The sequence below is a fragment of the Schistocerca piceifrons genome, chromosome 8 (genome assembly GCF_021461385.2).
Source record: "Schistocerca piceifrons isolate TAMUIC-IGC-003096 chromosome 8, iqSchPice1.1, whole genome shotgun sequence".
Taxonomy (NCBI): domain Eukaryota; kingdom Metazoa; phylum Arthropoda; class Insecta; order Orthoptera; family Acrididae; genus Schistocerca; species Schistocerca piceifrons.
In genome coordinates, this window is record NC_060145.1 from 330,433,312 (window position 1) to 330,456,541 (window position 23,230).

At 41.7% G+C, this 23,230-nt stretch overlaps 1 protein-coding gene across 1 annotated transcript in view; it reads right to left on the minus strand.

The window, feature by feature from the left end:
- The window catches only part of LOC124711408 (ribosome biogenesis protein BMS1 homolog), a 125,650-nt gene extending 105,670 nt beyond the window's left edge, over positions 1-19,980 (minus strand). Inside the window, exon 1 of the mRNA XM_047241467.1 lies at positions 19,778-19,980. Within this exon, the coding sequence (XP_047097423.1) occupies positions 19,778-19,835 (58 nt within the window). The 5' untranslated portion in view covers positions 19,836-19,980. The remainder of the gene's footprint in view (positions 1-19,777) is intronic.
- Positions 19,981-23,230: the final 3,250 nt, after the last annotated feature.

Here is a 23,230-nt window from a genome sequence, read left to right on the forward strand (position 1 = left end):
GAGGACTAGTTCAACCATCTGTGAATCGTCTGCTAATATTAAAATTAAGGAATCGGGAAGACTATACTTAGCATGGAGGGCCAAAAGAAGGAGACATTCCAACAATATGTGGGACACCATCAGTTTGGCTCCACAACCACGCTGTGGGAGTGAGTTGCTGCAGGAGGAAACAATGGGTGAGCCTAGTATGACCAATGCATAGACGGCATAACACGGTGGACTTCTTCCAAGAAGAGCTGAAGCAAGAGTGCCAAACTGCAGTAGACTCCTTGGTTGTGCAGAGTTTATTACTATGAGCAGTAGTGTACCAGATATCATTCCACTTTTGAGTAAAGAGAGATTTGATGTAGATCCGCATACACGCAGCTGGAATCACGAAAGGGAATGGGGAGGTAAGTATATGCTCCTCTAGCCAAACTGTCAGCCGGTTCATTCCCTGGGATGCCCACATGACTTGGGACCCAGAGAAAGACAACTGAGCAAGCAACACAGCCAAGGGGAGCGAGAAGATCAGGGATAGCAGAGACCAAAGAGTGATGAGAGTAGCATCAGTAGATAGTCTTCAGGCTGCTCATTAACTCTGAACAAATTAAAACACTGTGGAGGGAGGCCTGAGAAATAAAACTGAAGGTTCTGTGAATGTCTAGAAGCTCTGCTGTGAACACCCTACATGATCCCAGCAATACAGCAATAAATGGTGTTCTAAACCAGTAGGAGACATGGAAGCATCAGTTAGAAGATGGTGGCATCCTGGAACTCTGCAACGACGGCACATACAAGACGCCGGAAAACCATACGGGCGACAGAGACCTTAGGACGCTGGAATAGGTCAGTCCACATCCTTTGTTTAAACACCATCCAAGAGGGCAGGGTGCAGGGGGAGGCATGGGAGGAAATACATGGGATGCACACCAGTGAGTGGAGACGGAGATCCCGACTGGGAGAAGTGAGGCACATGCAAACCGGCAATCCCACCTGTGGGCGGTTGTCAGGAGGGAGACAACCCTCATTTGCAAAGAGGACAGGGTATATAGGAGTGTCAGGGATTTGGCGAATGGCGAATGGCGACTGCATAAGAAACCAGGAGTTGCCTCTGTCGTATTTGTAGAGGAGGAATCCCTGCTTCTGTGAGGAGATTGTCAGTGGGTCTAGTGCAAAAGGCGCCAATAGACAAACACTACCCACAATGATGAGCAGGATCAAGTAGCAGCAAAGTGGAATAAGCCACTGAGCCATAAACCTGACTACCATACTCTATTCTGGACAAGACCAGAACATGGTAAAGATGGAGAAGAGTGGTACAGTCTGCACCCAAAGATGTGTGGGCCAGGAGGCAGAAAGCATAAGTTTCCGCATGCATCTAGTCTTTAGGCGGTGAATATGGGGCAGCCATATCCGCTTTTTATCGAAAATAAGGCCCAAGAAACGTGATTGTGTTATAACAGCAAGGAGCTGTCACAGTGGCTAGATTGCATTGGATAAAAAAATTGGAATGTGTAAAAATTGGTACTCTGCATGGGCACTGATGGCAGCAGAGTTGAGCACCCCACAAACCAAACATCAAACACCAGGGAGCTGGTCATCTAAATAAAGCTCTGGATCGAGGTGTACTGTGGGTCGATTACAAAAATGCACAAACTGTATTTTGGAGGGAGAAAACTGGAAGCCATGGGAGGCAGCTCACACAAAGGGCCATCCGATGGCACCTTGGAGACAGCACTCAGCAGATGCTACTGAGTGGGAGCTGCAGCAGATGCAAAAACCATTGACATACAATGCTGGGGTAACTACAGGCCCAACAGAGGTTACAAGCCCATTGACGGCTATGAGAAAGTGTGTGACACTTAGCACAGAACCATGTGGGATACCGTTCTCCTGAATCTGAGGGGTGGTGAGTGAAGTGCCAACTTGAACTTGGAAGACTCAGCAAGCTAAAAACACGCGGATAAAAATCAGAATGGTGCCACGGAAGCTCTAGACATTGAGAGTAACTAAACTGTGATGGCACCAAGCAATGTCATATGCATTATGTAGGTCAAAGAAGACCATGACAAGGTGCCGGTGGTTAGTAAAAGTCTGTTGGATGGCGGCTTCCAATGTCAGTAAATGGTCAGTTGGAGCTCGTCCTGCCCAGAAGCCACATTGATACAGGGACAAGAGGCCCAGAGATTCAAGTACCCAAAATAATCTGAAGCTGACCATCCCCTCAAGTAGTTTACAAAATTCATACATCAGGCTAATCGGATGGTAGCTGTTAAGAGATGTTGGATTGTTCCTGGGCTTAAGGGCGGCGATAACTATACTGTCTCCCATTATGATGGAAAAGCACCCGTGAGCCAAATGCAGTTGAAGACCATGAGTAGGTGTTGACTATGGGGAACATCAGAGTGTTAGACCATCTGGTTGTGGATGGAATCTGGGTGTGGGGTCATGTCTCATGAAGAAGCAGAAGCCTGCAAGAATTCCCATTTAGCGAAGAGTTCATTATAGGGTTCAGCTTGGTGGAGGTTGAAACAGAGAGGAGACTGTTCAACACGGTATTCCTGCCGGAGACAGGTAGCAGCATAGGAAGAGGACAGCGACACAGTTGCACAGTGTGTCTACATCTACATCTACATTTATACTCCGCAAGCCACCCAACGGTGTGTGGCGGAGGGCACTTTACGTGCCACTGTCATTACCTCCCTTTCCTGTTCCAGTGGCGTATGGTTCGTGGGATGAACAACTGCCAGAAAGCCTCCGTGTGCACTCGAATATCTCTAATTTTACATTCGTGATCTCCTCGGGAGGTGTAAGTAGGCGGAAGCAATATATTCGATACCTCATCCAGAAACGCACCCTCTCAAAACCTGGACAGCAAGCTACACCGCGATGCAGAGCGCTCTCTTGCAGAGTCTGCCACTTGAGTTTGCTAAACATCTCCATAACGCTATCACGCTTACCAAATAACCCTGTGACGAAACGCGACGCTCTTCTTTGGATCTTCTCTATCTCCTCCGTCAACCCGATCTGGTACGGATCCCAAGCTGATGAGCAATACTCAAGTATAGGTTGAACGAGTGTTTTGTAAGTCACCTCCTTTGTTGATGAACTACATTTTCTAAGGACTCTCCCAATGAATCTCAACCTGGCACCCGCCTTACCAACAATTAATTTTATATGATCATTCCACTTCAAACCGTTCCGCACGCATACTCCCAGATATTTTACAGAAGTAACTGCTACCAGTGTTTCTTCCGCTATCATATAATGATACAATGAAGGATCCTTCTTTCTATGTATTCGCAATACATTACATATGTCTATGTTAAGGGTCAGTTGACACTCCCTGCACCAAGTGCCTATCCGCTGCAGATCTTCCTGCATTTCGCTGCAATTTTTTAATGCTGCAACTTCTCTGTGTACTACAGCATCATCTGCGAAAAGCCGCATGGAGCTTCCGACACTATCTACTAGGTCATTTATATATATTGTGAAAAGCAATGGTGCCATAACACCCCCCTGTGGCACGCCAGAGGTTACTTTAACATCTGTAGACATCTCTCCATTGAGAACAACATGCTGCTTTCTGTTCGCTAAAAACTCTTCAATCCAGCCACACGGCTGGTCTGATATTCCATAGGCTCTTACTTTGTTTATCAGGCGACAGTGCAGAACTGTATCGAATGCCTTCCGGAAGTCAAGGAAAATAGCATCTACCTGGGAGCCTGTATCTAATATTTTCTGGGTCTCATGAACAAATAAAGCGAATTGGGCCTCACACGATCGCTGTTTCCTGAATCCATGTTGATTCCTACAGAGTAGATTCTGGGTTTCCAGAAATGACATGATACATGATCAAAAAACATGTTCTAAAATTCTACAACAGATCGATGTCAAAGATATAGGTCTATAGCTTTGCGCATCTGCTCGACAATCCTTGTTGAAGACTGGGACTACCTGTGCTCTTTTCCAATCATTTGGAACCTTCCGTTCCTCTAGAGACTTGTGGTACATGGCTGTTAGAAGGGGGGCAAGTTCTTTCGCGTACTCTGTGTAGAATCAAATTTGTATCCCATCAGGTCCAGTGGACTTTCCTCTGTTGAGTGATTTCAGTTGCTTTTCTATTCCTTGGACACTTATTTCGATGTCAGCCATTTTTTCGTTTGTGCGAGGATTTAGAGAAGGAACTGCAGTGCGGTCTTCCTCTGTAAAACAGCTTTGGAATAAGGTGTTTAGTATTTCAGCTTTATGCATGTCATCCTCTGTTTCATTGCCATCATCATACCAGAGTGTCTGGATATGCTGTTTCGAGCCACTTACTGATTTAACGTAAGACCAGAACTTCCTAGGATTTTCTGTCAAGTCGGTACATAGAATTATACTTTCGAATTCACTGAATGCTTCATGCATAGCCCTCCTTACGTTAACTTTGACATCATTTAGCCTCTGTTTGTCTGGGAAGTTTTGGCTGCGTTTAAACTTGCAGTGAAGCTCTCTTTGCTTTCGCAGTAGTTTCCTAACTTTGTTGTTGAATCATGGTTGGTTTTTCCCATCCCTCACAGTTTTACTCGGCACGTACCTGTCTAAAACGCATTTTACGATTGCCTTGAACTTTTTCCATAAACACTCAACATTGTCAGTGTCAGAACAGAAATTTTCGTTTTGATCTGTTAGGTAGTCTGAAATCTGTCTTCTATTACTCTTGCTAAACAGATAAACCTTCCTCCCTTTTTTAATATTCCTATTTACTTGAATATTCAGGGATGGTGCAACGGCCTTATGATCACTGATTCCCTGTTCTGTGCTAACAGAGTCGAAAAGTTCGGGTCTGTTTGTTATCAGTAGGTCCAAGATGTTATCTCCACAAGTCAGTTCTCTGTTTAATTGCTCCATGTAATTTTCGGATAGTGCACTCAGTATAATGTCACTTGATGCTCTGTCCCTACCACCCGCCCTAAACATCTGAGTGTCCCAGTCTATATCTGGTAAATTGAAATCTCCACCTAAGACTATAACATGCTGAGAAAATTTATGTGAAATGTATTCCAGATTTTCTCTCAGTTGTTCTGCCACTAATGCTGCGGAGTCAGGAGGTCGGTAAAAAGAGCCAATTATTAACCTAGCTCGGTTGTTGAGTGTAACCTCCACCCATAATAATTCACAGGAACTATCCGCTTCTACTTCACTACAGGATAAGTTACTACTAACACGCCACCACCGGTTGCATGCAATCTATCCTTTCTAAACACCGTCTGTGCCTTTGTAAAAATTTCAGCAGAATTTATTTCTGGCTTCAGCCAGCTTTCCGTACCTATAACGATTTCAGCTTTGGTGCTTTCTATCAGAGCTTGAAGTTCCGGTACTTTATCAACGCAGCTTCGACAGATTGCAATTACAATACCGATTGCTGCTTGGTCCCCGCATGTCCTGACTTTGCCCCGCATCCTTGGAGGCTGTTGCCCTTTCTGTACTTGCCCGACGCCATCTAACCTAAAAAACCGCCCAGTCCACACCACACAACCCCTGCTACCTGCGTAGCCGCCTGCTGGGTGTAGTGGACTCCTGACCTATCCAGCAGAACCCGAAACCCCATCACCCTATGGCACAAGTCGAGGAATATGCAGCCCACACGCTCGCAGAACCGTCTAAGCCTCTGATTCAGACCCTCCATCGGCTCTCTACCAAAGGTCCGCAGTCAGTCCTGTCGACAGTGCTGCAGATGGTGAGCTCTGCTTTCATTCCGCTAGCGAGACTGGCAGTCTTCATCAAATCAGATAGCGGCTGGAAGCCAGAGAGGATTTCCTCTGATCCATAGCGACGCACATAATGAGCGACCACCTGCAGATGTGTGCACCCTGTAGCCTTCATGGCATCCGGAAGGACCCTTTCCACATCTGGAATGACTCCCTCCAGTGCGCACACGGGGTGCACATTGGTTTTCTTCCCCTCTCTTGCTGCCCCATTACGCGCCTGACGTTGGAGCTCCCAACTACCAGTAAGTCCACCCTCTGTGACCGCCCAGATCTTGCAGACTGAGGGGCAACCTCTGAAACAGGGCAAGCAGCCATGTCCAGCCAAAGATTAGTATCAGCCGGAGACAGAGCCTGAAACCGGTTCGTCAGACAAACTGGAGAGGCCTTCCGTTCAGCCCTCCGGAATGTCTTTCGCCCCCTGCCACACCTCGAGACGACCTCCCACTCTACCACGGGTGAGGGCTCAGCCTCAATGTGGGCAGCATTCCGAGCAGCCACAGCCGTAGTCCAATCGGGAGATGCGTGGGACGAGCTGGCCATCCCCGACAAACCCCCATCCGGACCCCCACAGTGATGCCCATTGGCAACAGCCTCAAGCTGTGTGACCAAAGCCAACACTGCCTGAAGCTGGGAGCGAAGGGATACCAACTCAGTCCACATCCGAACACAGCAGTCGCAGTCCCTATCCATGCTAAGAACGTCTGAATTAATCTATAGAGAGCAGAAACAATTCAACACAAAATTTAAACAGTTATTAATATACAAGATTGCCCAGTAAATGCAGTAATGCTGCTACTTGCGCACTGCTGACACACTGCTCGGCAGCAGAAGGAGACTACATGATTTTACACTATTCAGGTACTAAAACGTGATGCTACAACTCTCAAATACTATAATACGCCCAAAATTTATGAATTAAACAATGCAAGTACCCAAAAACACGCAAAGAAATTAAGAATTAAACTATGTAACAAATAAGTGAGGTAAGAGTAAACGACTTGCTGCTGGCAGCTGCTTATCCAACAACGGCAGGGAGCACAAGTTGTTCTGCAAGGACCAATGGCTCAGTGCACAGAGCACCTCGAAGGTTAAGAGCCTCGACAGTTGACTGTCACTGACAGACCAGAAGGCTATGGAGCTTGCACCAAACCTGCGATGAAGAGGCATAGGAAACAGCACTCCCAGCATTTCTTTTTACTCTGCTTGGGAAAGTAATGAGCCGTAGCATGGAGACGCTTAAAAGAGTCTGTGGAGGATGTTGTTTAAATTGTTGCAGAGTCCGTTGGCAGTCCTGGACAGCGACTGCTACATCCTTTGTCCACCGTGATACCGGTCAACGATGAGGGGGACCTGTGGATATGGGGACAGCAGTGCCAACAGCAAGAAAAATGGTGGCAGAGATGCCTTGCACAACCACACCCAATGGAATTGAGGGGCAGGTGTTGAAGTGCACAGCAGACGTATATAAAGGCCAATTGGCCCTGCAGAATGCCCAACATAGAGGCCTGCCTGCCTGACGGCAGCAGGGGAACAATAAGATCACCAGAGAGTGGTCACTGTCACAAAGGTCATCATCATGGGATGACCAATGTGGGGAAGCCACGAGAGCAAGGGAGGAGATTGAGAGATTGATAGCAGTAAAGGTGCCATCAGCGGCACTGAAGTAGGTAGGGGAACAATCGTTGAGGAGACATAAATCAAGGTCCGTAATAAGTTGGTCAATTGGGAGACCCCACCCATTGAAGTAGCACTCAAACACTGTGGATGGTGTGCACTGAAGTCCCCACGGAGGAGAAATGGGTGGGAGTTGCTGGATTAAGGTAGACAGTTCAATGTAAGGAAGTGACCTACTTGGAGGGAGATAGACATTGACTGAGTTATTTACACTCTAGCCACTATTGCTTCCAGGTTGGTACACAGTGGGATCCAGTCAATAATGACATCGGAGTGAACCAAATGCAGACCCCACCAGATGCTACACCTGGGCCGGCACGGTTCCTGCAGAACATCTGATAACCAAGAAATGTTGGAGAGAGAGGACATCAAGGAAGTGCATTTCTTGAAAAACAAGACAGAACACAGTCTAGGAAGAGACAAGAGATTGTATGTCTGTTAAGTGATGATAGTATCCATTGCAATCCGCTGGATGGTCGTGGGGTGAGAGTCCAGATTAGACATTAAGAATCCAAGGAGGAGGTCATGTCACTCAGTCAGTGGTCGGCACCAACAAGGATGGGACGACATGCATAAATAAGATGTCAGACTCAGGTTGCCAGGGGGGAGATGGCACCTCTGGGAGCACCAGGGAGAGGGGGGTGGGGTGGCTTGTCTTGGGACTTACATTCCTTCTTCTTCTCTCTTTCATAGGTGGTTGAGGGCAGGGTACAGAGGGAGTACAGGCGTCTGCAAGATCTGGAAACGAAAGAGAGCAGACAATCTTGAGATGCACAGATGGTGCATCTTGTAGCCGAGTGGCCGAGTGGTGGTAGGTGGCTTCCGGCCTGAGAGACGTCAGGGAAGGGGGGGGGGGGGGGGGTCGATAGTAAGGGAGGGCAAGTTGAAGGAGCCAGGGAAGAAAGAATTAGCTGCAATAGCCCATGGTCCCATGTGCACCATGCACGAACTCACAAAAGAACTGTGAGCCTCCTGAGGGGGGGGGGGGGGGGGGGGGAGAGGCGGGGGGTGGGGGGGGGGGGGGGGGAGAATAGTGGACTGCTTCCTGGCATTGTCTGTAGTGGTGACAGAACATGATTCTTTACCAACAGCATTAAAGCAACCCTTCCTGGACTGGTTTGGCTATCCTTATGCACATACCTCAATGGATGATATGTGGCTGCTTATGACAATTACTCATCTAAAGTTCTCCCTGAAAACCTATTACACGAAAGATCATCAGTGGCGTGTAGATTTCTTTCATGAGCCTGAATAACTTCCTGAAATAAAAAAAAAAGCTTCAAAATTTATCTGAATATCTAGATTGGTGACTGGAATTCGTCTTTCTGATGATTGTGGAATAACATCGTCTTCAACAGCAAACACCTGCCCAGAGCAGACTTTGTTTATAGTGCGTTTGTTGAAATAGCTCCTTCAATCTGGAGTGATGGTCATCCACAGTCTATGTTTGTAAATGATACCTGGTAGCGGTCCAATTACAACTACATCCTGATAAAACAAATTCAAAGAGCTGTGTTCTGTCACTGATAGTCAGTCGTTCTCACAAACATGTTCCTGTCGATTGGACATATTTTCCATTTAAGACTTTCAACACCACTGCTTTCGTATCCCAGAACAGAGTTTTCTCTAGCTAACAATAATAAGCAATCAACAATACAAAAAAAGGAGCTCCCAAGTCAACTAGCACCTGGATAGACTTGCCACTGATGATGTAGCCAGTGAGATTTCTTGACGGCCATGTGACTGTAATCTCTGGAGGATTTTCATCTGTAGCAGCCTCACTTCCATAGATGGTCACCTCACTTAGTTTTCCTGAATTTGGCAGCTAGTTGAGTCATCTGTATCTCTATGTGGCAACAGGAAATTGTTAACGAGTGTTGGGGAGTGATCTCATCCAGGTTACGGTGATGTGCATCGTCCAACATGTCGGCTATAATCAGCTGCAATTGGCTGATGCAAAAGGAACTGTTGTCGTATTTGACATCTGGCCAAATGGTAGTCATCATAAACTCGTCTCCTTTCTACACAGTAGGGCACATGTCCAGGGCATGCACAGTGACAACATAATGGCATGCTGTCCTTCAAGTGTCTGTTCATCTGAGGGGCATTATACTTGGTGAAGGAGTTAGATATATGTGCATTTGTCAGGTGCTGTGTTGTGGCATGAAGCCTGACATAGCCAAATCCATTATTCCTGGCACTTTGTCTTGTGTTGGAGATAGGTGCTGATGATTGATACACCGCTTCAACATTTATTTTTTACTACCGGATGTATCAGGTCAACATTCATGGCTACTGACTCTTTCTTTCTTGATATGACAGTTGTGGTTGCATAAAATGCTATACCTCTTCTTCCACAACCTGGCACATAAGAGAGGTAAAATCATGGTGGTCTTCCGTAATTGCCATAGGGACCCTTATTCAAGAGCCCATCATACCTTTTTCATCTGTCTTTTCTGTTGTATTTCGTTGATGCACTGGCACCATGTGATGAATTCATCTGTGGCTGTAACAACCATTACTACAGTGATGTCCAACATTTTACCTTACCTGGACCATACTGCGTAACACACAATACTCATTTGCTTAAAACTGACAATAATCACTGAGGGGGGGGGGGGGGGGGACCAGTATGGATCAATGAGAGAGTAGCATCCTGTGGGAGGAGTTTCAAATCAAAAATATTTAATTTATCATAGCTTTACATAAATGGAATTTTGTATTCCTTTCTTTTTTTAACAATTATGTGACAGATGCTCAATTTTTAGGCTGCACTGATAGTTGCTGTGGGCCACATGTGGTCTGGAGGCTGTGGATTGGACACAGCTGTAAAGGAAGAGTTTGGTTCATTTCTTTTGCGACTCGTTTCACCAAGTGCAAGATTTTGTCAGTTTCCATCATTTTATGATTCACAATGTGGAATAAAGCTAAAACATTCTGAATGTCAGACTGTGAGGTTGAGTCCTGTTATTCGTTTGGTCTCCTGCTCAGTGGATTTGCTGCTGGTTGTCGGCAAACAGTTTTTCAGTTCACCTAGAAATATATCCCAGTTGTTGAGCTTTTCTCTGTGGCATCCAAGTAAATGTACACATTCGCCAAATACTTGATGTCATCCCCCCTATTATATTTGATGGCTTGGTTGAGTCCTTTTAACCATTACATCGGGCCATGCCCAGCACCTCAGGAAAACCCTGATAAATGCCTGATGTGCAGCTGACTTACTGTTACTTTGGAATCAATTGGTCTCCTGAACATACAGACCATGGGAACAATGTACAGCTTGTATTCTGATTCCTGTCTGTGTAGGTGACTGCTTTTACATTGCCTATTAGAGCCATGTTTATATACATGTTTTGAAGTAGTTAGTGTCACCACACAACAATGTAACACAATAGCCACAAGCAGTGTTGTAAACAACCTACAACACAGACATTTACTATGAACACCAACATACAGCCAAAACAAAAGTGACCTGGATGCAAACTGCTGCTGTTTATACTAACATCAAATAACCCAGGACATACAAACATAAAAAATTTCGAGAGCCTTCTAGAAATGATAAATACTAAACAACAAAAAACAGCTAATGGCCGAGTTCGAACTGGCAACCTGCAGCATGCCAGGCAGTGACTAACCATTACAGCACACTGTGCAGCAATATTTATATGTCATGCCTGCAGTATACAAACATGAACTATTTATAGGAGAATGGATTAACTGATAGAAGCCTATATCAGGGAAGATTAATTTGAATTTTGTAAGAACAATCAAGGCAATACCAACCATATGACTGACCTTAGAAGACACATCGAAAAAAACCAAACCTACACTCACAGCTTTTGCAGATTTGGAGAAATCTTTTCACAATGTTGACTAGACTACGTCTACACTCTTTGATGTTCTGAAGATAGTAGGAATAAAGTACATTGAGTGAAATGTTATTCACAACTTATACATAAACCACACTGCAGTTGTAAAAGTCAAACATCTTCAATAAATTGCCAGCAAACTTTAAAAACTTAGTTTCATGTAAAGCACAGTTTAAACAAAGTCAGAAAAACTTTTTGATAGCCAACTCCTCCTACTCTAAGGATAAACATCTTAACATGGACTGTTAGATCAGCTTAAGTTAAAATTTCTATTAGATTTCAGTTCTGACAGTATTTGGTCACAACAGTCAAGATTGGGTATTTATGTGTATGATAAATTTATTAAAAGTGAATAACTATGTTTCATTCTGATACCATATTAATCCTGTAAATATCAGTTTACTGTAATGTATTCACACATTTTGACAATCTCCTGACAAATGATCAGGAAGTGAGTATTATATTCAAATGTTCCTTTTTTTTATGTTACACTTTCTGACTTGTTCCACACCAATGAAATTCGTCTCATTTTTGGGTCAATAGAACAAAAATTGAATCTAATGTAAAGGACATGAAAGGGAAGCATTAGTTGTAAATGGAGTAAAGCATGGATGAAACATATCCCTCATGTTATTCAATACTGCAATTAAGCAAGAGGCAAAGGAACCAAGGAGAAACTTGGTAAGAGGATTCAAGCTCAAGGAGGAGGAGAAAAAAGCATTGACATTCATTGTAGACACTGAAACTTGAAGAGCAACTAAATGGAATGGATAGTGTCTTCAAAAGAGGTTACAAAATGAACATATGCTGCAAAAGTAAACCAGCATAATGGAATGTACTTAGATTAAATTGGACAATGTTGAGAGAATTAGATTACAAAACGAGACATTAAAAGTAGGAGATGAGTTTTGCTACTTGGGAAGAAAAATAAGTGATGAGGGCAGAAGTAGAGAAGACATAAAAATACACCCCAGCAATATAAAGAAAAGATGCTCTGCAAATGAGAAAATTGTTAACACCAAACATTAAACTGATGTCGAGAAGTCCTTTCTGGAGGTATTTGTTAGGAGTGCACAGAAGTGAGATGTGGACAATAACCAGCTTAGACAAGATAATATGTAGTAAATTCTGAAATACAGTGCTACAGAAGAAAGCTATAGGTAGATGGGATGCTGAATCGAATCAGGGGATTATTATTATTATTATTATTAATTTTTTTTTTTTTTTTTTTTTTTTTTTTTTTTTTTTTTTTTTTTTTTTTTTTTTTACAGCTTGACTAAACAGAAGGGATCGACCAATAGGACACATCTTTATGTATGCAGGAATCTTCAATTTGGTAATGGAGGAAAGTGTGAGGTATTAAAACTGTTGCGGGAGACATGGCTCGAATGCAGTGAGGAGGCTCACATGGATGAAGATTTCAATAGTTATGCAGAGACTAGTCACTTTCATACAAATCAACTTTGATATTTGATATGTCGCAAATTAAATGACATATCTAATCACATGCAAGAACGTGTAAACGCGTGTATGTCGACTGACCCACCCACCCATGACTGACCTACAATTTTTACATTGGTTGTAAATATAACAACATCATGATATGTTCGGCCATTAAAAAGTTTGGACCGATGTGTTGAGAGCAACTATAACTCTTCCTATGGCACATAAACTTAATTTATCAACATTTAACTTTGGTGAGTGGTTCATGACCAATTTTATGGCATCATGGGTCAAAGCAGACAGCTGGTTCTGATAGGCTTAATATTTCTCTTTAACACACAGAATTGTAGTTCTTGATGAAAAAGAAAGGAAGCATGGAAAACTTATATTCTGTAGACTAAGAAACAAATATTTTTTTTCTAATAGTAGTTAATGCAATTATGAGGTAGAGTTTGATAGTGCTCCTACCGGAAATACGGAAGCGTCCGATCCCACCCGTCTGCTTTGACCCATGACGTCACAAATATGGCGGAAACAAAAACAAACACACACACTTTCCACAAGAAGCCTAATGACACTAACGGGACAAGGCGGGAAATAGGGTGTTTTGGGAAGGGGGGGGGCAAACTAAATATAAACAAATTTAGACGCCTTGCGTAGCTACAACGTGTAAGTGAAGACAGCCATGCATGAATACCCACCCACCTCCCCAGGGGTCGTAAACCCTGCAACCCATAGAAGATAAAGATGCTTCAGTAGCTGATTGGGGTTTTTGTCTTTTTAAAAAAAAAATCTCACGGGATAGAACGAACAGATCAGAAAGATAAATATAATAAACTAAAACAGAAATTCGAGGAAACAGATAATTAAAATAAGTAATAAGTGTTTTTAAATTTTAAAAAATCTCACGAGATAGAACGAACAGATCAGTAAAGTAAATAAAATAAGATAAAACAGAACTGGAGACAGCGACACTCAAACCAAACTCCGTGCCGTCATGACGTCACACACGACAACACCCGTACGTCACGGGTCAAAGCCGACGAGTTGGATCGGACGCTTCTGTCGACCCCTCCTACCTTGCATTCTTGGTTGTGGTATTTCATAACCTGGTACTAATTTGGTGGATGCAACAAATGTGAATGTGAAATAAAAGGTATGGTAACACATTTATCTGCAGAGTTGCCTGATTGTATACATTCATGCCATATTCAATACACTTCTTGCTATAAAAACTTAACTACAAGGTAAATCCAGAACATTTTGGTGCTTCTCACGTACATACTGATATACTACACACAAACTTAGAGAGAGGGAGAGATTCCTTTTAACACACAAGGGTTCAAAAGCTATGTATCTTTGGGTCATTCCACACCAAGTGGTCTAAAACTGAAAAAAGTTCCCACCATCATGGTCTCCAATTTTCGTCAAATTTTAACTGTAGCTTTAGTCAAGTGTTGAAGTAAGTTTCCCAAGATTTCAGGCCTCTAGCTGCAATAGCTGCTGATCTAGACCCCCTTGTCTGAAGTGTACTTAGTCCGTGTGCATGCAACATAAAAAAAATGTCATATTTGGAGTCTAATAAAATCGAAACTAATTCATAAGAATGGTTAGTAAGATGCGACCCTGTACAGTTTTTTTTGCTGATTCCAACGAAATTATGTATGACATTACTCATGCAAACCCCGGTCAAATAACTCGACTCAAAGTATACTTCAAAATTTGTCGTGACACAACGCGACAAATTTTGACCAATATTAAGACTGCAATGATTTCCTTGCAGTTGAAGATATGGACTTGAACTTTTGGCCAAGCTTCATGCTTGTGCTAGACATAATGCAGCCGGATTTGCAATGATCCAGGCCATATGGTCGCCCTGCAGTATCTCTTCAAATTAGGCAGTGTCAGCACAAACGGTAAAATTTACCAAAGTTTCAAGCCAATTACTAAAAAATAGTTGGCCTGAATCTGCTTGTGAATAGTATCACCTAAAAGAGAAACTCTTGCTCTACAAGACTGACATTTGTTTTTTTTGCAACGCGACCATTAAGTACTCATTAACTCACATCAAAGTTGTTATATTTTGTATGCGCGATGCACTAATTTTTCTTCATTTCTAGGAATTTGAATCTTAATAGTCGCTTAGAATTACTGATATAATTGGATATTTCATTCGTGTTTTATTCAGTGATTGGCCAGTGAGAGATGTCAGAAGTTAATGAAGAAGAAGAATCGTTGGCCCCCTGTTCAATTGGAAAAGATGCTGCTGCATCGAAGTGCCATGTTATCTTCTATGCTAAGAAGACTGGATTCAAAGCGTTTAGTGATTTCACAGAATGTGACCAGAAATTGCTTGTTTCGCGTTCAGAAGCCAAACTTGACGAAAATTCCATCATTTGCTTCCACCATGAAGCCCTCTTCCTACATGAATATCAAGCGATGCAAAAGAAATGTTGCAATCCATTCAAGAAGAGGAATCACAATGTAAAAGCTGGACTTAGACTGCTTGATAATGAAACAGCTGCCAAACTTTGCCTGTTAAAGAAAAAAGAAGTGATTGATATAAAACCTGGTCAGAAGCTTTGCCCTCGCTGCATGTCGGCACTGAACCAAAAGCTAGAAGATTCATCATCACTATCAACCCAATCTGAACAAGATTTCACAACGGATGAAACTGAACCAGCCATCAACAAAAGTTTATCATTTATTGGTGCTTCACCATTGAAAAGAAGACAACTAAGTAAAAGAGATAAGCAAAGCTATGCAAAAAGAAAGATCTTGGATGCACAAAGTTTAATTGGGAATCAAATTGCTGCTGCTGTAGGAATCAATTACGATGAACAGCCAAGTTCAAGTAAAAGTCGCCCATGCAATAATTGTGCAGATCTTGATAATCTTATAGAAGAGTTGAAAGAAAAATGTAAAGTGTCAAATCGTAGGACAAAAGTTCAAATATTGACCTTGGTTCCAAGAAGCTGGACAATTAAAGATACGACAACAGCATTTAATGTATCAGAAAGAATGGTAAAGCAAGCGAGAAAACTGAAGAATGAGCAAGGTGTTCTAGCTTTTCCAGCAAATCGGCAAGGAAGGAAGCTTTCAGATGAAGTTGTCCAGAAAGTACATGACTTTTTTCAAGATGACGAATTCAGCAGACTTTGTCCAGGGAAGAAAGACTGTGTGCCTGTGAGAATTTCAGGAACAAAGGTGTACAAGCAAAAGCGGTTGTTGCTTTGCAATTTGAAGGAAATGTACGTGTCTTATCAGAAGCAAAATGGACCAGAAATTGGCTTCTCAAAGTTTTGCGAGCTTAGACCAAAATGGTGTGTTACAGTTGGCTCTGCTGGAATGCACTCAGTTTGTGTCTGTACAATACACCAAAATGTCAAGCTTATGCTCACTGGTGCATCAATCAATGAAGACTACAAGGAAATTCTTAGCAAAGCTGTTTGCAGCTTGGAAAACAAGGATTGTATGCTTCATCGTTGTGAAAACTGCCCTGGTCCAGAAGGTGTAGAAGCAGTTATTGCAACATATTTTGAAGATAATGACCCTGAAGAACTGATTGAGTACAAACAATGGATTCATACCGACAGGGATACTTTAGAAACAAAGCAGCTTTCAACAGAAGAGTATGTTGAAGATATTGCAGCAAAAATTTGGAACCTGTCTTGTCATCACTACATTGCCAAGCATCAAAGCCAGCACCTGAAAGCTCTCAAAACTGATTTGAAAGAAGGCGAATTCATAATACTAATGGATTTTGCTGAAAACTATTCATTTATTGTTCAAGATGCAGTGCAAGGCTTTCACTGGGAAAACAGTCAAGCAACAGTTCATCCATTTGTAGTCTACTACTGTGAAAACGAAGAGGTGCAATGTGTGAATCTTTGTGTTATTAGTGACTGCCTTCGACACGATACGATTACTGTCCATGTTTACATTGGAAAAGTAATCAATTACCTGAAGATGCAATTTTCCAAAATAAGCCACATCCACTACTTCAGTGATGGTTCAGCTGCACAATATAAGAATTTCAAGAATTTTCTCAACTTATGCTATCACAAAGAAGATTTTGAAATAACAGCAGAATGGAATTTCTTTGGAACAAGCCATGGAAAGTCGCCTTGTGATGGCATTGGAGGCACAACAAAACGGTTGGCAGCAAGAGCAAGTTTGCAACGTCCATATGAAAACCAGATTCTAACACCCAAAGATCTTTTCAACTTCTGCAATGATAATATCAATGGAATCAAATTCTTTTTCATCAGCAAAGAGGAAGTTGAAGAAGAAAAAGCTTCTCAAGAAGAAAGATTCCTGCAAGGGCACACTCTAGCTGGCACAAGAGAAAACCACCATTTTTTGCCCATTGATATGACGACAATTAAGGTCAGTAGAGTTTCTAATGATGCGACATCTTTTTTGGCCAAAATTAGTGCTGCTGAAGTAGTAGTTCAAGTCATGGATCTTCAGCCTGGGCAGTATGTTGCTTGCATTTATGAAAAGAAATGGTGGATTGGAAACATCGTTGAAATCTCAGTCGAACAGAAAGATGCTTTCATAAGCTTTATGCATCCTCATGGTCCTGCAAGTTCATTTTATTGGCCCTTAAGACGTGATACTTGCTGGATTCCAGAACAACTTATCATTGGTGTTATTCCAGCTCCATCAGTGACATCATCTGGTCGGCAATACAGTTTTCCTGAAAGCATTCTCTTGCAAATCAACGATGCTTCCAGAATGATGAAGTAACTGAGGAAGACAGGCTTGGGAACCTGCATAAAGAAACCCACAATCAGGCTTGGGATCCTGTGGTAAAGACACCCTGTAATCAGGCTTGGGAACCTGCAGTAAAGATACCCACCCGTGGCTGTTACTGCATGGCTATCGGGCGTGGCCCCTATGGCGATGGGGATGCTGGTTTTATTGTGATAACCAGTAATGGCTCAGCCATCATGGACCAACGCAGGGCACTGCGCACACAAAATATAAGATACTTTGACCTGAGTAAATAAGCACTTAATGGAAGCGTTGCAAAAGAAAAATATATCCATCTTGTAGAGCAAGAGTTTCTCTTTCAGATGATACTATTCACAATTAAATCCAGGCTGACTATTTTGTAGTAATGGGCTTTGAACTTTGGTAAATAAAGCCATTTGCGCTGACACTGCCAAATTTGAAGAGATTTTGCAAGGCGACTATAAAGCCTGGGTAGTTGGAAATCCAGCTGTATTATGTCCAGCACAAAGATAAGACTTGGTAAAAAGTTCAAGTCCATATCTTTATCTGCAAGGAAATTATTGCAGTCTGAATATTGGTCAAAATTTGTCGCATTAAGTCACGACAGAATTAGGGGTACACTTTGAGTCGACTTGTTTGACCGGATTTTGCATCAGTAATCTTATAATTAATTTCGTTTGAATCAGCACAAAAAACTGTACAGGGTCTCATCTTACTAACCATTCTTATGAATTGGTTTCAATTTTATGAGACCCCAAAAATGGCATTTTGTCTGATGTCGCGCGCATGCGAACTTACTACCCTTCAGACAAGGGGGTGTAGATCAGCAAGTATTGCAGCTAGAGGCTTGAAATCTTGAGAAACTTAATTTAGCACTTGACTAGTGCTACAGATAAAATTTGAAGAAAATTGGAGACATGATGGTGGGAAGGTTTAGACCACTTGGCATGGAATGACCCCTTTGCATTACTTCCATCTATCTAAAAAACAATGAACCCAACAGCAATAAAATTTGACAGTTACATAGGCTATTAGGCAACAAGGTCTTAAACCCACTAGGCCTACAACAAGAGAACAAGCAATTTCAGCTTCATAGAAATTTTGCCACAGCAAAACACCACATTTTAGCACTCTTGTCTTTGGATGCTCCTACTTATCAAGTATTAAAATTTGACAAAAAGTTTGTAAATCTTCCTTAGATTTTTTAGCAAACTTGTAGACTTACGCTAAATCTGAAATGGATCAGTGAGAACTTGTGGACTAGTTGACATGGAATCAGCCAGGAAGAAAGAAAGATTAGAGTTTAACATATAATCAAAAACGAGGTCATTAGAGACAGTGAACATGCTTGGATTATGAAAGGATGGGGAAGAAAATAAATGTACCCTTTTCAAAGGAACCATCCTGGAATTTGCCTGGGGCACTTCAGGGCAATCACGGAAAACTTAAAACTGGTGACTGGCCAGGGATTTGAAATGTTGTCATACTCCCAAGTGTGACTCCATTGTACTAACCACTGTGCAGCTTCGCTCAGTTGAAGCCAGTAGTACAGTAATTTGCTAACCTTGTACACTACAATTGAGATGTAGTATAAATTAAAATGTATCTAGGAAATATCTGGCATTATCAAGGGGTGTTATCGTAGAGTATGGTAAACTTCGCCACCTGGCCAACATTTTACATCAGTGGGTAAGAGTATTATCATCACAGTGTCACTGACTCTTTTCTCACAGTTGGGAAGATAGTCCATATACCAGGAGATGCAGAAGCATCAAGCAGAAGCATCAATCAGATATTCAGTTCCTAGTATGCATTATGCCCATTCTCTTTCATCTCCTCAGGTAGTTGCTGTAGATGAACTCGCTTTGGTTAAAGTAACGAATAGCGCCCCTCCAAAATTTTGATTTTTTTTCCCCTACCATTTTACTGCAAAAACATAAGACGCCTGCAACGATATCAAACCATTTTCGTCAGGTGTGTTATTTGGATTTAAAGCTTTATTTAATGATGTCATCAATTTTCCAATCCAATGCCTGTTAGAGATGCAATTAAGTATTCGATAAAATTTGCCATGCGTTACTTTACTCTATACAAAAATACATGTCTTTAGAATAATTACAAACAGCTATTACCCAACATTATTACTCTTGGATCTCATCTGGGCAGTTTTGCTGCAGTTCTTCCATTAACCACAATTGTGCTCCCACTGCCATTTCTATAGTTAATCACGCGTGTGTGAGCAATAACCACCCCCAAGAGATATCTCACGATAATATAATTTTATGTTATTGTATGCAACTGAATTTTGTTTCTCACCTGCATGTCGTTCTCGATGTACTTTTTTCTTATCCAACGCCGATTGTTCAGTATCCATTTCGAATTACAGCAAGAAAAGTCTTCTAGCTAAATATAAGCAGCACACGTAAGTTACTACTGTGTTATTACTTACTGTCAACACGGACATTACTCACAAACAATAACAACAACACAATCACGTGGGCATTGGCCTTCACGCTTCTAACGCCATTTTTGTTAAACACTCCAAAGATGTACAAACACAACAAAGTATCATCACAGTCAACATAACACTCGCGACACTTCGCCTCGATTTTGTTGCCTACTTCGCCAGAAGCGCCCCAAGCAGTAAGTAAAACTGTGAGTTCTGCGCGATCGTGAAAGTGAATAGTGCTTGTTTATTTTGATTTCTACAATGGTTTTTACAAGCGGGAGCGTTTGTAGCGCAATAAATTGCAGCAACACAGGAAGAAGACGCCACAGCTGTCTTTTTTAGGCTTCCTAAGGATCCTGAGAGGGATATACCATTGATTTTCCTTGCTTCCTTCGTGTGATTACATTATTTTGTTAGCACCTTGTTCACTGACAGATGGTTTGAAAATTATTGAAATATATGGTTTTGCGTGAAATGTAATGTAATCAGTTCATTATAATATTTTCAACATATAACTGTATCGTCAGGATTCACTTGCAAATTACTTGTGTATTAATGTTTCGTTTTAGGAGCAGAAAATAGCAGTTAATAGCATGGGAGAAGACCTTACGAAAAAAGACCCAGTTTACCTGTATAATAATATTAGGTTTTTTCGCTACATTTCGAACAAAACTATTTCATAAACGCAGACAATGATAAACTCGTGTGGAATGCAGTACCCACACTGTTTGGCATCCCAAATAAGCCACCTTAACTGACGATGAAGAGGAAACTGCCACAAAGATTCGACAATCCATCTAAAGCTGTAAAACGGTCCTATGACACAGAAGCAGCCTCTTCAGCTCTCCATGTATCAGTGCCAGATTCGTGTGAATCGTCAACACGGACCTGCTTTGACGAAAAAGTAGTTACATGAAGTGCAGTTATTCGTATCTTACAAAAACGTAATGTTTGGTATGTATTTCATTCACTTCTGTTGTTAGTCACTTAATTTTCCTTGCTTCCTTCGTGTGATTACATTATTTTGTTAGCACCTTGTTCACTGACAGATTGTTTGAAAATTATTGAAATATATGGTTTTGCGTGAAATATAATCAGTTCATTATAATATTTTCAAAATATTTCACCCCCCCTATTTGGCAGTTGCTTGTCCCTCGTAGAATAATATAAAGATGATGGTCGTACTTGTGGCAACAGGCGATGTCGGTACCGGTTTGAATTACCGCGATCGAAGGTTTAACATCTGCGTGTGCTTGTAGGCTGAGTAAGAGAAGTAGGCTCGTCTCAGCTTGATGGAGTAATTTATTAACGAAACCGTGCCGTCAGGACAGACAATAATACACTGCAACCGATAATTCGTGCGAATTCGTGAGAAAAGTTCAGTACGGTAAATTATTCCGTATCTAACACACTTCGATTCACGCTATCGCCAGAGTAGAACATGGAACAGAAATCAACAATCAATGAATAAAACACAGAACAAAAGTTGCTTGTGTATAGCGTCTCTGGCGTCCAGCGGGAAAGTTTCGCAGCACTGTACTTTCAAACACCCGAGCATGTCATTGGAGGCAAGAAAATAACTCAAATATTTTGTAAATTACGTAGGAAATGGATGCAAAACAAACATTATGCTTACGACGCGTCTGATGTTCACCTTACTCGCCGCTTGGGGCGCTAGTGTCCCTCCATCTGTCAAACAGTAACAACTTTTACAGCAGTGAGTGTCGAGACTGAGGTATAACATAACAGTCACGACAATTCGCCTCGATTTTGTTGCCTTCTGCGGCAGCAGCGCGCCAAGCGGCCAGTAAATTAAACTGTTGAGTTCAGCGCGATTGTAGAAGCGAAAGCGAATAGTAGTTGTTTATTTTGGTTTGTACTGTGTATTTACAAACTGAAACGTAGCGTAGCGCAATAAATTGCAGTAACAACAAGAAGAAGATACCATGACTGTCTTTTTTTTTTAGGTTTCCCTGAGAGGAACATAACAGCATGTTACTAAACTGTGTCGTCAGGATTCGCTTGCAAACTACATGTATATTGGTGATTAATGTTTCCTTCTATGAGCAGAAAATGGATAGTGAATAGCAGACGAGAACATCTTGTGAAAAAGACCTTATTTACCTTTATAATAATGTTAAGTTTTGTCCACTACACGTCAAACAAAACCAGTTCATGAATACACTCGTTAATAAACTCGTGTGGAATTCAGTTAACCACATTGTTTGACATTCCAGATATGCCACCTCAACTGACGCTGAAAAGAAAAATGCCACAGAGGTTCGACAATCCGTCTAAAGCTATAAAACACTTCTATGGCATTGAAGCAGCCAGTTCAATTCTCCATATATCAGTGCCAGATTCATCTGAATCGTCAACACAGACCTGCTTCGACGATCAAGTGGTAAAATTAAGTGCAATTATTCGTGTCTAGAAAAAGCGCGTGGAATGCCAGAATGTGCAAATCGCTAGACTTTATGCAAAACTGTTACAGGACGAGGAAAGTGCTATCATTTTATGTACAGACATCAAAGCAAAATATCAGAAGTATCAAGTGAAGAAGGATAGACAAATTTTGAAGACTATGGGATCCCTATATTTAAAAAAAACCATGCCCTTGACTTGTTGTTAAGCCAGATAAGCATGCCATCTGCAAGATGGAAAGACAAAAATAAGCTGTTTGCTGTAATTTTTTTATATTACAACACTCAGACATACAGGTTTTGTCAAAATGTTTTATGTTTCCATCACTGCATACATTACAGAGGTATGTGGAAGGTATACAAATAAAATAGAGGATAAATGACAATATGTTCCACCTTTCAAAGCAGAAGGTATACCATTTCTCCGATATTGATAAACTAGTGCATATGTCATTGGCAAATTTAACATATGACAGCACTTCTGACAACGTTATTGGTTTGAGGACTTGAGATTTACGGTACAGTATGTTTCTCCCACTATTTGTCAGTTGCTTGTCCACTTAGAATAATATAAAGATGAACATCGTACATGTGGAAACAGGCGACACTGACTAAAACACAGTAGACCTACAGAATGACAAATGCGCGTCGATCCGTTTTGCCTGTAGAGATACATGTCTCTGCTTCTCATGTGTGAATCTATGTGTTTATATTCCGTTGATATCAACTTGCTAAGCGGCAGTTCTATCCAACGTCACAAGTGTTTCTTCACGAATGTGTTGTAACTTGCCACTGTTTTCATGATTTTTATCCGTATTTGCACTTGTTTTAGGATCAATTTTAGAAACATCTATGTCTTCTGGTATTACACAAAGTATTGGAAGCAAAAAAATAATT